This window comes from Gopherus flavomarginatus, chromosome 3, assembly GCF_025201925.1.
Source record: "Gopherus flavomarginatus isolate rGopFla2 chromosome 3, rGopFla2.mat.asm, whole genome shotgun sequence".
NCBI lineage: Eukaryota > Metazoa > Chordata > Testudines > Testudinidae > Gopherus > Gopherus flavomarginatus.
This window is the reverse complement of record NC_066619.1, coordinates 78329052-78346586: the sequence shown is the minus strand read 5'-3', so window position 1 is coordinate 78346586 and position 17535 is coordinate 78329052. Positions and strand designations below refer to the sequence as shown.

Below are 17535 nucleotides of genomic sequence, written 5' to 3'. Positions count from 1 at the left end.
ATTCTAGCCAGTTCCTTACAAGCATGAAGCAAGAGCTCCCCTAACCTCCAAGAACATAGGAAAAACCCACATAGGTTGGGGTTCTGTGCTGAGTGTCCAGGTAGCACAGCACAGAAGATGGAGCTTAGGGTGGGAGTAGAAATCCTCCCAATGATAAGGTTCTCAAGGGTCAGGGAAAGCTCTGGAATAAAATATCAGTGGCTCTCAACCTCTCCAGACTAATGTACGCTTTTCAGGAGACTGATTTGTCTTGCGTGTGCCCAAGTTTCACCTCACTTAAAAACTTCTTGCTTACAAAATCAGACATAAAAATACAAAAGTGTCACAGCACACTATTACTGAAAAATTGCTTACTTTCTCATTTTTACCATATAATTATAAAATAAATGGATTGGAATATATTTCAGTGTATAAGTATATAGAGCAGTATAAACAAGTCAGTATTTGTATGAAATTTTAGTTTGTACTGACTTCACTACTGCTTTTTATGTAGCCTGTCATAAAACTAGGTGAATATCTAGATGAGTTGATGTGCCCCCGGAAGACCTCTGCATACCCCAGGGGTACATGTATTCCTGGTTGAGAATCAGAGATGTAGAGAAGCACTATTTTTATCGCAGTGAAGAAACAGAGTACCCTCAGCATAACAGATTTCAATCTCCCAAATCAGAGATGGTTAGGTAGGTTGGTGACAATCCTGCAAGGTATATTCACAGAAACAGAATAAGTAAATAGTTGTCTCTTCTTAAAAGGACACTAATCAGAATTTTTACTCTTGGAGAGTAAGCAACTAAGAGGAATGTAACAAAGGGGAAAAAAATTAACTTAAAAACAGGCATAAAATGAAGGCAAATGTCAAAGAACCAGAAACAGTTAATTGATTTAACAACTTAAGGGACAGACTAAAGTAAGTGGAGAGAGAGTTTGAAGTCTCATTACTCAAAAGCAAACTCAGATCTGTAAAAATCAAAGCAAGACTGCTGTAGAGCTGAGGCGAGCAAACTTTTTGGCCTGAGGGCCACATCGGGTTTCAGAAATTGTATAGAGGGACAAAAAGGCCCCCCATGAGAACATCCAGCCCATCCCTCGTCCCATGCCGATTCCCGCAGCCCCCATTGGCCTAGAACAGCAAACCGCGGGCAGTGGGAGCTGTGATCAGCCAAACCTGCAGACACTGCAGGTAAACAAACCGGCCCGGCCCGCCAGCTGATTTCCCTGATGGGCCACATGCCAAAGGTCCCTGGCATAGAAAATGCTCCAGTTGGGATTCATTGGGATTTATGTATGATTAGCACTTCAGGCAACTTATATTTAGAGTCCTAATTTTAGGCACCCTAATTTTGGGCTTCAGTACCTAATGTACAACATTCCCATCTTCCTTGAATAATGTGGCGGGTGCAATTTTAATGGGCATCTGTAACAGGGAAGTGACCAATAACCATATTAATATTCCTGTCACAATGCCAGCCTCTTTCCACATCTACATGCCCAATCTTACAAAGCCTCTGTTCTCTTGTTTTAATGTGGGACAGAAAACAACTGGAAGATGGCAATAACCACTTGGAGTGCATCTGTCCATCATTCATTAGTCATACGCACAGTCGAGGGATAGTGTTCTAGGATGATCACATTGCAGCAGTGTCCAGGTGTGCTTTTTATCCTCCTGAGCAGAATATTGCAACTGCTTCCCTTGGCTGTGGAGCTTGCTACTGTGATCTGTATCCGTCACCTTGAGAGTGGATTACAGCAATATGCTCTGTGAGCTACATCTTTAATCTATCTAAATTTAAGCAGGCTATTAGATGAAATACCAGCATGTTAAACAGTGCCTTTAAATGGCAGTGCGATTCATTCAGAGTGCTCGATTGAGCCACACTGGTTACCTTATGGTTTCTGGGTGGAATTTAGGTAGTAACGGTTTCAACCTATTCTTAAACTGCTTAGGACTCGCCTAAACGGGAGACCATGTCTCCCCTGGCACGGCTGCCACCCTTGCAATCAGAAGAGACCCTGAACTTGATTTCTCCTTCAAAAAAAGTAGGGGAGCTGATGGCAGAACTTCCTTTGTAAGGGCCCCTTCCTGTGGAAGTGCTCAGCTTCCCAAGGTTTTGATCTGAAAGACATTACATAAATTCCAAGACAAAAGACTGCTAAATTAGAGTTGAAGTTGACAGTATATCAAAGTAATTTAACAGTTAAAAAAAAAAAGCTTGAAAACATTAAACACCTATCTTCTAAATCAAAACAGTTATTCTGAAGCTTTCAAACACATTAGATTGAAGTTTTGTAAACATATGAGCCCAAATTAGAATTGTACTGCCTTCAGAAAGTCAGATGTAATTCCTGATAATTATGAAGGTAGTAAAAAGGCCAAGTCATTGAACTTTTCTGAACTGAAGCTAAAGTAATGACTAAAACACTGAAACAACAACAAATACTGAAAGGATGTAGTGGAGCTGGGACACAGCACTGTCCAGCTTCACTAATAAGCCATGCAGCACACCATTATTCGGTACTGTAGGCTCGTTGGCCGGGGTTCGTCCCCCTCCAGAGGGCAGCAGGCAGACAGATCGCCTTGCTACTTTGGTCAGAGGTGTCAGGAAATTAGCTCGGCTGTGCGGTAAACAGTCAGCAGCTCCTGCGCTCTGGCGGGGGCTGAGCAAACAGTTCAACAGTAGCAAGCCCTGGCCCTAGATCAGGGTGGGCAACAGTCACTACACCTCAGGCCCTCAGGCAGGGCTGAGCAGCCAGATTCAACAGCAAATCCCCAGGTCCTGGCTCTGATCAGCTGGGGAAAGGGGAAGACGCAGGCCCACCCTCTCCACTGCGTCCCAGCCCAGGGCCCTAGCAGCAGCAGAAGGCCAGCTGCTGTCAGTGGGGATCCTGATCGTAACACAAGTGGCTCTGGCAGTGTTGCAGCCGGACTTGGGGCAGCTGCCCCCGGGCTACTTCCTTTCTCCTCATCTAGAGGTACTTGGATCCGGATGGCATCCTCCATGGGGTCACACACCATGGGCTTCTCAGGATAACTGGCGAGCGGTAGGCTTGGCAGCATCTCTGGGCTCGGGCTAGCATCAGGCATTGGCTGACCTGACCAGCCCTCGGGTCAGCCGCCAATCACCATGGTCTCCCCACCGGGAGCTATGCCACAAGCATCTGGTCGCTCTGGTGACTGAGAGCCAAGTGAGCTCTGGGGACGAGCTTTTCTACTTCCTGTCCTGCGTCCTGACCTCTGAGGGATGGGCGCAGGGTTTGCTGGCTCCACCCACTTTGGTGTCCAGAGATTCTCGTCCCCCTCCGGGGCGGCGGGGTGCCAGACCGCCTCACTACAGGCATAGTCAGTTAATCCTGATATTTTCTACTCCTTATTCTGTCTAGATTGAGCAGAGAGCGTTCAATCTCTTGCTTATTGTGCTCCTGTAGGTATCAAGAAGAGCAGGTGTAATACCCAAGAAAAGTGGAGCTGATGCATCAGAGCAGCATAAATTACTAGTAGGGTCATGGAGTAGAGAGATTTGAAAATTATCAGAAAAATGAGCAAGATTACATGGGGGAAAGACTAAGGCCAAAAAATGTCTCCAGTGGGGGTTGTATATGCACATGTGCATATTACTCCTCGGGAAATTCTGTGCCACTGTGGAATGCAGAATTTTGCAGAATTCCATTTTCCCCACAGAAATTCTGGCCACCCCTAGGTGCCGCTGAACTCTGCAGAGCCCACCTTGCAGTAAGCAGAGTGTCCAGCCTAGAGACTGCACACTCTTTGATCCTCATTCTCCAGGGATAAGGGCCTGGGAAACCTAGCTCTGGCAAAGGGTGAGGAAGGGCAAGAGCACACCACACCATGTCCCCTGAAGAGACAGTAAAGAAGCTGGACTGAGAAAAGGCTATGGGGGTGCTGGTGTCTGAACCAGGATCTGCTCTGCAGCTGGGCTCTGTGGGGATGGGGGTGCTGGTGTCTGGCCTGGGGGCTGCCCCATGGCTAGGCTCTGTTGTGGGGGGGGGGGGTGCTGGTGTCCAGGGGCTGCCCTGCAGCTGGACTCTGGGGGGGGGGCCTAGTGTCCCGTGGCTGGGCCCTGGTGGGAGAGGTGTGGTGTGGGTGTCTGGGCCAGGGGGTGCTCTGTGGCTGGGCTCTGGGGAGAGAGGGGGTACTGGTGTCTGGGACAGGGGGGTGCCACGGGGCTCAGCTCGGGGGGGAGGTGTGTGGGTATCTGAACTCTGGAGGCCCCAAACAGCTCCCTCCAGCACCCCTCAACTGTAACTGGGTTGTTGTATGGGTTTCTTTAACTCTCTATTCCTGAAGAAATCATTTTTTGCTGTTTTCTGTATGGCTGATATACTTTTTGACAGGTATTTTTAAATAAATTATCGAAATAATTGAAACTAGAGTAATTATATTGTTATTTAGACAAATAAAATATGCAGAATTTTTATTTTTTTAGCACAGAATTCCCCCAGGAGTAATGTCATATGTACATGCATTGAGTAAACAGCAAGAGTGAGGAAACAGGTTAATGGAAATAGAAGGAGAAAAGTGAAGAGAGACATGAGATGTAGGGAAAGACTGAAACATCTCCTGACAGGAAAAAAAGCATTCAAGGAGACAAAAGCAACAGGTATGGATCAAGTTATCTGTCCTGTGATAGAAGAAATAAATATAAAAAGGAAGATAGAAGAGTAGTGTGTCAGTTCTTTTGGCATCAGAGACAGTTAAAACAAATTTCTAAGTGTAAGACTCTGCTTTTGCTCCCACCCATTCCAAGCTAAATTTGCATTTGAAAGCATATATTTCTCCTCTACTGCAATGTGAATCAGTTTCAGTGGAAAAATCTGCCTATATTTCCCTATCAAGAATTTTATCTGCACATTTATTACAGAAGCATCAATAGTGGCTCCAGTTACAGTTGCATGGAACTTCAATTAAAGCACAGATTAAGTTCTTTCATCCAGGATGAAAACAAGTGTGCATTATCATCAAAACAGCACCACTTCGCATTAAGGTACGGATTTAGTTTTCTGTAAAGTTACAAGTCTCAAGTTTAAGGACTTGAGAAAGTTTTTTTGAAATTTTAGGGCTGAAGTCTAACGTTTCCTAGATTCTTTAGCTTAAAAATAGATTTGTTTTCATAATCAAAAGTTGATGTAGAGGGACACACAAACAGATATTCATAAAATAGATTAGTTAAAAAAAAAGTTGGCATTATTCAATCACAAATGCTGGCATTTATTTGAAAGCATATATTTCTCCTCTACTGCAATGTGAATCAGTTTCAGTGGAAATATCTGCCTATATTTCCCATTCTTTAGTAATATTCTTTAGTAATCTGTGGATCTAAACAGCCTAGGGACATTTGCAAGCTTGGTAACAGCAGTTCACTGAACTAAATATAGCTCGCTACCTCAGATGTTTCCAAACTGTGGTCCATGAAGGACTACTAGATCATATTGTGCTGGCTAGCCTTGCTTTCAGGTGCTTCTGTAGGTTCTTCTATTACAATGAAGAGCCTACAGACCTGTAAAAGCAGATGGAAATAAGGAAGTCAGCTTAGCTGTCTATGTTCCTGGCACCTGCTACGTAGAAAAGGAGACAGGAGATATCTGTCACCCACCAACAGAAGAATGTCTGGGAATAAGACAAAAAGGGGCAGAGAAGCAAGAGTAAGGGAAGAGAAAGAACGGGGCAACAGATAAAAATAAGAGGTGAAGAGAACCAAAGGACCTGGGGCAGAGAAGCACCTACAAGGGAGCAAGGAGGAGGGGGAACAGAAAAGATGGGAGGGGAGGTGAAATATAGAGCAGAGGTAGATAGCAATTACCTTTTTTAAAAAAAAAAAACAGAACACTTGTTACAATAAATAACTTAAGAAAACAAAAATCCTAATATTACTTTTCCAAGCAAGCAATTGCTGCAGTTGCCAAAAGAATGGTTTGTGACTGTGAGTGGGAGGAGAAATAAGCACTCTCTTTTTTATTAAGATGCAGCCAGTTCTCTGAAACAGTTCGAGAATCTCTGCTCTACTCTATTTGGCATCTTAAATTTTTTTATATCAAATAGACTTACAGCTAAGAGAGTTAAACAGTGATGTGGTACTTGAAGTTTCAAGCATATAAAATATATGCTTAAAATATGAGTGCTTTAGCTCCCACTCCCCAATAACTTTAAAGTGCTTAGTGCCCTTTCACCAAGCCACAAAAACCTCCAAACGTTCTGGATACAGAGCATGAATACAGAGCCTGTAATTTAACAATATACAAGGTTTTATACACATAGATCATAAGGTTAATATGTAAAATCTTTAACCTCTCATATTCCTTCACATGTCACAATAAATGATCTGGAAAAAGGGATAAACAGTGTGGTGACAACATTTTCAGATGATACAAAACTACTCAAGATAGTTATGTCCCAGGCAGTCTGTAAAGAGCTACAAAAGGATCTCTCAAAACTGGGTGACTTGGCAACAAAATGGCAGACGAAATTCAATGTTGATAAATTCAAAGTAATGCACATTGGAAAACATAATCACAACTATACATATAAAATGATGGGGTCTAAATTAGCTGTTATCACTCAAGAAAGATCTTGGAGTTATTGTGGACAGTTCTCTGAAAACATTCACTCTGTGCAGAGGCAGTCAAAAAAAGGAAACAATGTTGGGAATCATTATGAAGGAGATAGATAAGAAGACAGAAAATATCACAATGCTTCTACATAAATCCATGTTACACCCACATCTTGAATACTGCATGCAGATGTGGTCACCCCATCTCAAGAGAGATATACTGGAATTGGAAAAGGTTCAGAAAAGGGCAACAAAAATTATTAGAGGAGAGATTAATAAGACTGGGACTTTTCAGCTTAGAAAAAAAAGACTACTAGGGGGGAATATGATAGAGGTCTATAAAATCATGACTGGTGTGGAGAAAGGAAATAAGGAAGTGTTATTTACTCCTACTCATAACACAAGAACTAGGGGTCACCAAATGAAATTAATAGGCAGCTGGTTTTAAAAAAAAAGAAGTATTTTTCACACAGTGGAACTCCTTGCCAGAGGATGTAGTGAAGGCCAAGACTACAATAGGATTAAAAAAAGAACTAGATAAATTCATAGAGGATAGGTCCAACAAGGGGTTATCACCAGGATTGGCAGGGATGGTGTCCCTAGCCTCTGTTTGCCAGAAGCTGAGAATGGGTGACAGCGGATGGATCACTTGACGATTACCTGTTCTGTTCATTCCTCTGGGGCACCTGGGATTGGCCACTGTCAGAAGACGGGATACTTGTCTAGATGGACCTTTGGTCTGACTCAGTATGGCCGTTCTTATGTTCTTAACATGCTTTACATACTGCAATATACAGTGATTTACGCAGAAAAACTGAAAGTGGGTAGAGGGACAAAGACTGAAGTCTGTATAGTGAATTTTTACATGTCAATATTGCTGTTTACGAAGATGTACAAGGTGTAATATAGATAAGACAAAGTTTCCTGAGCAAGTAGTTTTCACACTACTTACCTTTAATTTTCTTTAAGTGTGATGTTCTTGTGTTACACTTTGTATAAGGTTTATATTATTAACTGGAGCAAACATATTTAAGTTAACAATGTTTGTTTTGCAGGGTAAAACTAAATAAATACATAGATGTTATAAAACATTTTAAATCTAACTTTGAAGTATAATATCTGATAAAGAGTTTTCATTCACTCTCTTGGCTTTACTTCCACCAAACAGAAAATAGAAAATGAAGGGCATGATCTTGAGATATGTGAATGGCAACAAAAAGCAAAAGGTGAGAGGAAAAAATAGACTACGCTAAAAGAGGGAAAAGCAAATTTTAACAACAAAAAACAAGAAAAACTAAAAAAAAAAAAAAAAAAAAATCAGCAGAACGAAATTGTTGTTTATTCTTCTTCCAGCCAGAAACAAAGGGAAAAGATAAAAAAATAAAAAGTGGGAAGACTCTCCTGTGATCAGCCTGAAGAGGAGTGAAGAGATGAGCTTCAAATTCAACAGACATCTAGGAGCAAAAACAAGAGAGGGAGTCCCCACCTCTGTAGGATCCATAGTCAGCACTCAGGTGGTTGGGATCTCCCCCATCCTCATCAATTAGCGATGAAGAAAGAGGACGTTTTCACCTTCCTTGGAGTTATCCTTGGACTTCACTGTGCCCTCCCACCCACATCTTCCATCTGTCTTCGCCCCAATATCAGTGTCTGACTGATAAGTGTGCAGTAAATGTTAATCACCAACTATGAAGGATACTCAACGTTGGCTTTGTTTTTATTAAAAATAACACTCCTAAAGAATCTAAGAAATATTACCAAAGCAAGTACAGAATGAAAGTTGTTAGAGCCACAGAATTTAAAAGCACAATGTTGTAATCTCTTAATACAGCAGCCTAATGTAAAGCAAGGCTATCAGGTTGTTAGGCCAAGAGTGTGATCCATTTATTATTTTACAGCAATCAAGTGCGTTAGGAACCTTAGAATACAGAAAAAGAGACAGAGCTGCTGTCCTAAAGAGTTTACAATCTAGTTTGAGACTAGGTAGGACTTTGTCAAAATTATAACTGAAAGCATTATCCCACACATGTACCCCCTCCCCGCCCCAAAACCTGCTGCATGTAAATGAACTGTCTTTTACATATGAACATTGGGTATGTGTGGTTGGAAGAAGAATAGCGTTTACTCGTACATAAGAGGGAAAAAAAAAATCAGAATTCCCAGAAAATGTTATTAGGAGCAACTTCATACTCTCCGCTGAAATCTCAAAAGGACACTTTTTTAAATTACCAGGGGGTAGCTGTGTTTGTTTGTACCCACAAAAACAAGGAGTCCAGTGGCACCATAAAGACTAGCAGATTTATCTGGGCATAGTTAGAGAGAGGTGAGGTTTATTACCCATAAAAGCTTATACCCAAATAAAATTGCTAGTCTTTAAGGTGCCTCCGGACTCCTTTTTGTTTTTTTAAATTAGTCAATTCAAATGAGTTAGTAATTCTTTTGATAAACAGGTCTAAAAAAAGTATCAATTTTTAAAAAATGTTAAGGGTTTTTCTTCTACTCTACTTATGTTTATAATGCTCTTTTCAATTAATCACTTTCTTCCAATTGACTACGTAGAGAAACAGTGAAACAAACACACTGTACACAGAGTGCTGTCAAATTCACAATGGAAACAAAACTGAACTTTCATTAGTTTTTCAGTTACAATAATCTGTACTGTTATTTGTACCATAGGAGGTACCAAACTTTCCATACAGAAATGTGATTTTGAAGTTAACTGTATTCATTTAAGACTGGACTTTTAAACACAAAAAGATTTGTTGTTTTTGTATGGAGATGGATTAGCCATAAATTCCATCACACCTCTCTCTGAGTTTGCAGTTTTATTCTAGGGAAGTAAGAGACAGCTACTTTTTGTGTTTTAATACAGTTCATCCAAAAGTACTAAAATATATACAGACCTATTAGTTTTTCAATCTGGTCAAACTGAATATTTTATATATGTACATAAGTGGGCCTACTACTGTATGCTTTGCAGATTTACTTTTCTGGGAAAAAACTGCCCACAAACTGCATATTTAAAGTTTTAGTATTTTACCTTTTATTTGTAAAGAGAAAATTCTCCTCAAAATATATTTATGTGTCTTATTATGTGTTTGAGAACATAATTTACTATATTTTTGTTACAGGAAGATAACACTGATAAAGATAGACCACATATGAACTGAACACACTGACCCATTACTGTAAAGTTCAGGGGCAGGAAGTTTCCTTCAACAAAAACAGGAACACTTCACATATTAGATAGATGTCTCCATGAACAGGACATGTAATGTTATGCATTACAGTTTGCATAATGAAAACAAAACCAGGACCAATTACAGAGGAGAGGGAAGCTATTACTTTATAAAACTTTTTTTAAAACCTATGTAGACACTGATTATTTTTAAAAAAGGTTCAATTATATTTAGCCGGGCGGGGGAGGGATGTGTTGCTTACAAGCAAAGCAACACATCTAGAGTTTTCAATAGCTACAGGAATTTTTAAGAAACCTAGTTACTGAAAAATAATATTGTAATTGTAGGTTTCAAAAGCCCTCACATGGATGCATCTCTCTAACTAGCCATAAGTACCATCCATCCCTAAAAAGAAATAGATGACACCGAACTGCTTCAAAATGAGAATCTTCAGATAGTGACGAGCTCCCAAGAGCTGCTCAATGCCAGGAACAAAATAATTTTAAGGATTGCTCACACAGACTCCTTGAGCAGGGCAAGACAGAGAGACTTTTATCTTGGAAGGAAGTGGGTTATGTTTTCAGACCATGGGCTGGGGAGATGCGGAAAGTGAGATCTGGGGTAGGCAACATTTAAGGGCAATGAGATGTTATTTCAGCAGGTTGACAGCTATGAGGAAAGAAAGAACATCTGGCAGAAGACGAGCCAGGTAGCTATTTCTCAGGCGAAAGCATGATTATCCCGGCAGCGGAGCGGAGGCACCCCGGGGAAGGGAGCCAGGGACACTGGAGGGAGCGCGCTCTAGCAGGGGATCCACACCCTAGCAGGGAAGGGGGACACCGTTACCCGGCGCGGGGGGCTGGGGTAGCTAGGAAGGGGTCGGAGGACGACAACGCACGGGGAAGGCTGGGGGCGGGGCTTCCTGACACTAGTCACCGGAGCGCGGAGGAGGCGGGTGTGGGGAGGCTGGAGCCCGGCCGTTCGGGCGGGTCAGCGCTCTCTGGCCACTGGGCGCGCGAGGCCCGACAGCCGCGGCTCTGCCCCGCAGGGCACGAAATAGGCGGCGGGGGCCGGGGCCCGGCAGTGACAGGGGCGCCGCGCGGCAGCAGGGCCCTGCCTCTCACCTCCAGGGTGGACACAGTGCTGGTGAACAAATCCTCGCCGTCCTCCAGCTCCTCGAGCTCGGGCTGCCTGGCTTCCCCGAGCGGAGGGGGCTCCCTCTCCGCCGCCATCTTCCCTTCCGTACTAGGGTGCGAGCTCCGGGTCCCCTCAGTCACGTGAGGAACAGACCCCGCCCCCTTAGCACGTGACTAGAGCGCGCGCGCCACCTTCCCTGGCTTTGGAGCCGGGAGCGCGCGAGTTGAGCAGTGCCCGCTCTGGAGCTCTAGACACTGAGTGTTCGGAGGGGCGGGGCAGCGGTAGGTCCCGCCCCGCGCCGCGGCCAGTCCCGGACAGGTGTTGGTGGCTGTTCCAGGCTTAGTTGCTGTGCAGGCGCTGCTCTGTGAGCGGCCGGGGGGCTAGATGGGGAGTTTCACTTCTCAGCTCTGCCAGTATCCTCAGCCCCCGCCGCACCGCGTCGGCCTGGCCCCAGATCCCCGGGGTGGGGCGGGCTCGAGGCGAGGACGGGCTTAGCTGCGGCCACACCTGGGCCGGCTGCTGGCGCAGGCCCGGGGCGTGGAGAGGCGCTGCTGTGCCCCGGTGCTGCCTCGACCTTGCTTGGGCAGGACCCCCTGGGTCACGCCACCGCCTCCCTTGACGTGTGGGCTTTAGCACAGACCCGTAGGTGTAGTGGCACAAATTGCTCCCTGGCAAAATTGCCTGTGTAGGTTCTACTGAGCGTGCCACTAGACTGGCAGCCCGCACTCGGAGCCTGCCGTGCACAGTGCTACTGGTAGCACGCTCCTAAGCTGAGCACTATCCGCCACTACACGGGCCGCTGGCGCCCGCTGTGCGGAGCTGGCGGTAGCCTTCCCGGACCCTGCGTCTGTGGGGTGCCAGCCAGCTGCCTGGACTCCCGAGTCTGCTGCACGAAGCCCTTGGCAGCCCAGGTCTCGGTCCACCTGGCTTTTAGCACACAGCTGAGCTGGGCCTTAGCTGTGTGCTAACTGGGCCACATGTGGGCTGCGGGCTGAGAACCGCTGCTCTGAGGCTAGGCCCATGTTAACTCTGTGGGTGAACCCTTGGAGATAATCCAGTAGGTTGAGTACTAAATCCACGTATTTATTGATAAATTTTAATTTCCTCTATGCCTACTATATTCAAATTAATTCATGAAGGTAGGGTGAACAGACAGCAAGTGTGAAAAATCAGGATGGGGTGGGGGATTAATAGGAGCCTATATAAGACAAAGCCCCAAATATGGGGACTGCCCCTATAAAATCAGGACATCTGGTCACTCTACATGTATTTATATTTTATGCAGTCACAAACAACCATCTCTACTTTCCTCCTTCTCTACTCCACATCACAACCATGCTCCATTGGGTCATCAAAACAAGGAGCTGGGTGTTTAAACACAACTCTGGCTTGAAGCAGGTTTCTAACCTGGTTGGCAGGAGTGGACCACTGCAAATATGACCACATCCAGCAATACTCAGTTTGGGTTCTTCTCCAGGCGCTATTGTCATCCTCATCATCCAGACAAATGAAGTTAGCCATAACGTATTGAAACTGTTTCATCTTCGCAAAGTTGTCATGAAAATTTACTAGCCTGAACTTCGCTGTTACTAGGATGCTTCATTTTTTTGTTTAAACCTGATCGCGTTTCCTCCTGTATAACTCAAAGATGGTCTCTGCCCCCAAAGACTTTGCAATCGAAGGGCCAATCTTTCAGACACTTGTTACTGACCATAAGGCTTGTTATTGTGAATAAGCCCATCAACTTCACTGGCGCTCATGAGTAAAGCTACTCAAATGCATAAGTGCTTGCAGGATCAAGTACTGAAAGAGAGATTCTTAGGCGATGGGATGCAATGGTAAGCCCAGAAATACAGGTAGCTGCTATTTTTATCCTTCTTTTTGTGGGCATCAGGGAAATAAGTGGGATGTTAAAAGGGTTTAGATGGCAGATTGTGGTAAAACTAATGACGTTTTATTTGTATGTCCAAAACCAAAAAAAAAGAAAAATTAAGGTACGAATTTTTACAAGATTTATCAGATTACATTATTTATACATTGCTCAAAAGTGCTTGTGCTAGTCCTTGATTTAGAGTACAGAGTTGCCAGTAATTATCATTTAATCACAAATCTGGTTTCTCATGATCTTCCAGTTTTTGTTATCAAATGTAAATTTTGCCATTACCTTCAGTGGTACTGACCTCAGAGACTGCCTTCATTCAAGACAACTACCACTGCCGTAAAGCGAGCCTGCTACTAGTAAATTGGGCTGTGGTCTCCAATGGTTTCAAGGGGGACTAAAGCTGGAATGTCCTCAGGGAAGATGCCACTGCTTATGCTATGCTAGGAACTGTAAAGAGGAAGAGAAGTGCTGTAGGTGGAGGGTAGATTTTGAAGTGGATGGAAACATGTAAGGTAGGTAGGAGACTGCAGGAATCTAGGGGAACGTGAGGGACAGGAAGGAGATTTTTGAGGTGCAGAAAAGTGTGAGGAGCTGGAGAGACAAGGTGGGTCAGGTTATATCTTTTATTGTACCAGCTTTGTTGGTGAAAGAGAAAAGCTTTTGAACTACACATAGCTCTTCTTCAGGTCTGGAGAAAGACTTTGGGTGGCAGGAGTGTGGGGCATAGGAGAGATTTGGGGCTATAGGGAATGTAGGACAGAAAAGAGAGATGGGGTGGACATGGGAATGTGGTGTGCAGAAGGAAACAGAGGGAGTGCAAAATAAAAAGGGCACAAGGAGTGAGAATGTGTGGGGTAGGAGACCAAGAAGAAAATATCAGGGACAGAATAGAGGAACAGAAGTCTATAAGTAACGCAGGATGGAGAATTTGAGTGGGGTGAGAGACTGCACTTGGAGAATGACAGCATGGCAGCTTCCCACGTATCAGGGATGGAAGAGGAAGTGGAGTCCACCTGAGAAGGCAGTGGGAAGGCCTGCATATTTGTGTAGTTGCATGTAAAATCTGAAATGATAAGTCAAGAGTGGTCAGTCTCTCCTTACAGGTTCCAAACTCAAAAGGCACAAGAAGCCCCCACTCATGCACAATTTAATATTTTCAAATCTCATGATTTAAGCAAATCTTATTAATTGTTTTGGTTCTGATGCCTGTTCTTGGAACCAGCCAAGAAATAACAACAAACAAAGGGTGAACTAGATCAGCGCTGAGGCTTGATTTATTGCTTCCTTTATTTGCGCAATTATATTCACACACACAACTCATTCATGCTGGCAGACTGCAGGCGCAGATGTTGGTTTCAATTTCACAGGTGGCTGAGGCTGGCCAGGCGACAGCTGCCCAGAGATCGGCCATGGGGCAACAAGAGCAGCAAAGAATCCTGTGGCACCTTATAGACTAACAGACGTTTTGGAGCATGAGCTTTCGTGGGTGAATACCCACTTCCTCAGATGCATGTAATGGAAATATCCAGGGGCAGGTATATATATGTGTGCTAGCAAGCAAGCTAGAGATAACGAGGTCAGTTCAATCAGGGAGGATGAGGCCCTGTTCTAGCAGTTGAGGTGTGAAAACCAAGAGAGGAGAAACTGGTTCTGTAATTGGCAAGCCATTCACAGTCTTTGTTCAATCCTGAGCTGATGGTGTCAAATTTGCAGATGAACTGAAGCTCAGCAGTTTCTCTTTGAAGTCTGGTCCTGAAGTTTTTTTGCTGCAGGATGGCCACCTTAAGGTCTGCTATAGTGTGGCCAGGGAGGTTGAAGTGCTCTCCTACAGGTTTTTGTATATTGCCATTCCTAATGTCTGATTTGTGTCCATTTATCCTTTTCCGTAGAGACTGTCCAGTTTGGCCGATGTACATAGCAGAGGGGCATTGCTGGCATATGATGGCGTATATTACATTGGTGGATGTGCAGGTGAATGAACCAGTGATGGTGTGGCTGATCTGGTTAGGTCCTGTGATGGTGTCACTGGTGTAGATATGTGGGCAGAGTTGGCATTGAGGTTTGTTGCATGGATTGGTTCCTGAGCTAGAGTTATTATGGTGTGGTGTGCAGTTACTGGTGAGAATATGTTTCAGGTTGGCAGGTTGTCTGTGGGCAAGGATTGGCCTGCCACCCAAGGCCTGTGAAAGTGTGGGATCATTGTCCAGGATGGGTTGTAGATCCTTGATGATGCGTTGGAGGGGTTTTAGCTGGGGGCTGTATGTGATGGCCAGTGGAGTCCTGTTGGTTTCTCTCTTGCGTTTGTCTTGCAGTAGGAGGCTTCTGGGTACACGTCTGGCTCTGTTGATCTGTTTCCTTATTTCCTCGTGTGGGTATTGTAGTTTTGAGAATGCTTGGTGGAGATTTTGTAGGTGTTGGTCTCTGTCTGAGGGGTCAGAGCAGATGTGGTTGTACCTCAGTGCTTGGATGGATGTACTGGAAATAACAGACAATGGATCGTGTGATGTGCCCAGGATGGAAGCTGGAGGCATGAAGGTAGGCATAGCGGTCGGTGGGTTTTCGATATAGGGTGGTGTTAATGTGACCATCACTTATTTGCACTGTGGTGTCAAGAAAGTGGACCTCCATCATCAAGGATCTACAACCCATCCTGGACAATGATCCCACACTTTCACAGGCCTTGGGTGGCAGGCCAATCCTTGCCCACAGACAACCTGCCAACCTGAAACATATTCTCACCAGTAACTGCACACCACACCATAATAACTCTAGCTCAGGAACCAATCCATGCAACAAACCTCAATGCCAACTCTGCCCACATATCTACACCAGCGACACCATCACAGGACCTAACCAGATCAGCCACACCATCACTGGTTCATTCACCTGCACATCCACCAATGTAATATACGCCATCATATGCCAGCAATGCCCCTCTGCTATGTACATCGGCCAAACTGGACAGTCTCTACGGAAAAGGATAAATGGACACAAATCAGACATTAGGAATGGCAATATACAAAAACCTGTAGGAGAGCACTTCAACCTCCCTGGCCACACTATAGCAGACCTTAAGGTGGCCATCCTGCAGCAAAAAAACTTCAGGACCAGACTTCAAAGAGAAACTGCTGAGCTTCAGTTCATCTGCAAATTTGACACCATCAGCTCAGGATTGAACAAAGACTGTGAATGGCTTGCCAATTACAGAACCAGTTTCTCCTCTCTTGGTTTTCACACCTCAACTGCTAGAACAGGGCCTCATCCTCCCTGATTGAACTGACCTCGTTATCTCTAGCTTGCTTGCTAGCACACATATATATACCTGCCCCTGGATATTTCTATTACATGCATCTGAGGAAGTGGGTATTCACCCACGAAAGCTCATGCTCCAAAACGTCTGTTAGTCTATAAGGTGCCACAGGATTCTTTGCTGCTTTTACAGATCCAGACTAACACGGCTACCCTCTGATACGGGGCAACAAGAGTCCCTGAAGTCCCTTTGGATCCGTGGGAGGGCTCTCCTGCTTCCGGTCCGGTCCCAAGTTTAGTGCACTGTTACATTTCTTTGTTGGTACCCCACCTGGCTGCCCATCTCGAAGTTTATACCTTCACCAAGATAATATAATGGTTTCATAAAAGGCGATATTTGCTTCTTTGTTTTGCCATTAACTGTCACTCACTCACACTATTTCACTCATTCCTTACATTAATTGCGGGGGGAGGTCGTCCCGCTACAGGTTCTTCTTCTTCCATGCACTGGTAGAGTCCATTAAGTGTTTAGGGCTCTCATTGGGACCATTAAAACCTTCTAAATTGTACCTGCATTTCAGAATTTTCCAGGGGAGGAGGAGGAGCCCAAGACCATTGTTCTCTCCTCGTTTTATATCAACCTTTGGATTAAGTTTCTTTCTGACCATTAACTGATTTTATGTACTGCTAACTCTGTTTGTGGTATGGAGGGGAGAATCATTAATTAAGATGTTTTTGGCCTGAAGAAAAATGTAAGTGATAAGTGAGTTTTGCTCTTGGAAGATATGAAACTACTATGTGAATTGTTGCCACAGTGAATGAAGAATTTTTCGGGACAGGCTATCATTATGTATAAATATAGTTAGCAGTTTTCACAAAGATTGAAAGAAATTTCAAGTGATGAGTTAAGATGCTGTTAGGGCAGCGATTGCAGAGACACAAACCCTCTGCAGTAGTACCAACCGACACACACAATGATGAGTATTAAAGCCTATTTTATAAGCTGAGAGCTACAAGTATTAGGTCTTGGTCTTGGGAAGATGCAGTTATATAACTAGTGTTAAGATACATTAGTAGTCCTCTTGACTTCAGTGGCATATTCATGTGAGTAAGTGTTTGAAAGACGTGGCCTTAAGTTATTAATTCTAAATGGCTCTTATTCCTGTATTCAGTGTGACCTGGTTCATAAATTCTTACATTGTTCAAAAATATTAAGGTATATTATAATGCTAATTTAAAAATACTTAATCTCAAGTGTCAATGGTTTTAGCAGCAGGGTCTAGCTATGGGACATTAGCTAATACAGTCAAATCAAGTTTAATGTATAAATCATTTATGATTTTTTGTCAGCACAAAAGTATTTTCCAATTTATTTTTTCCTTTATAGAAAGCAGCTTTTGAAAAAAAAGTTTTGTAAGTGTGCTACTCATTTAGTAGAAGCAAAAAACAGAACGATTCATCAGTTATTTGAGTTGTTTATTAATTTGATCATGGTAAAACATTTGTTAGCTCAGTGTACCTCTGT

At 43.8% G+C, this 17535-nt stretch overlaps 1 protein-coding gene across 2 annotated transcripts in view; it reads right to left on the bottom strand.

Moving 5' to 3' along the window:
* SNX2 (sorting nexin 2) overlaps positions 1-11027 on the bottom strand; it is a 61453-nt gene extending 50426 nt beyond the window's left edge. Inside the window, exon 1 of one of the 2 annotated variants that reach the window (XM_050945838.1) lies at positions 10867-11027. In XM_050945838.1, coding sequence (XP_050801795.1) covers positions 10867-10974 — 108 coding nt within the window. In that variant the 5' untranslated portion in view covers positions 10975-11027. The remainder of the gene's footprint in view (positions 1-10866) is intronic. The other variant, XM_050945837.1, reaches the window with a different exon arrangement.
* Between the last annotated feature and the right edge of the window lie 6508 nt (positions 11028-17535).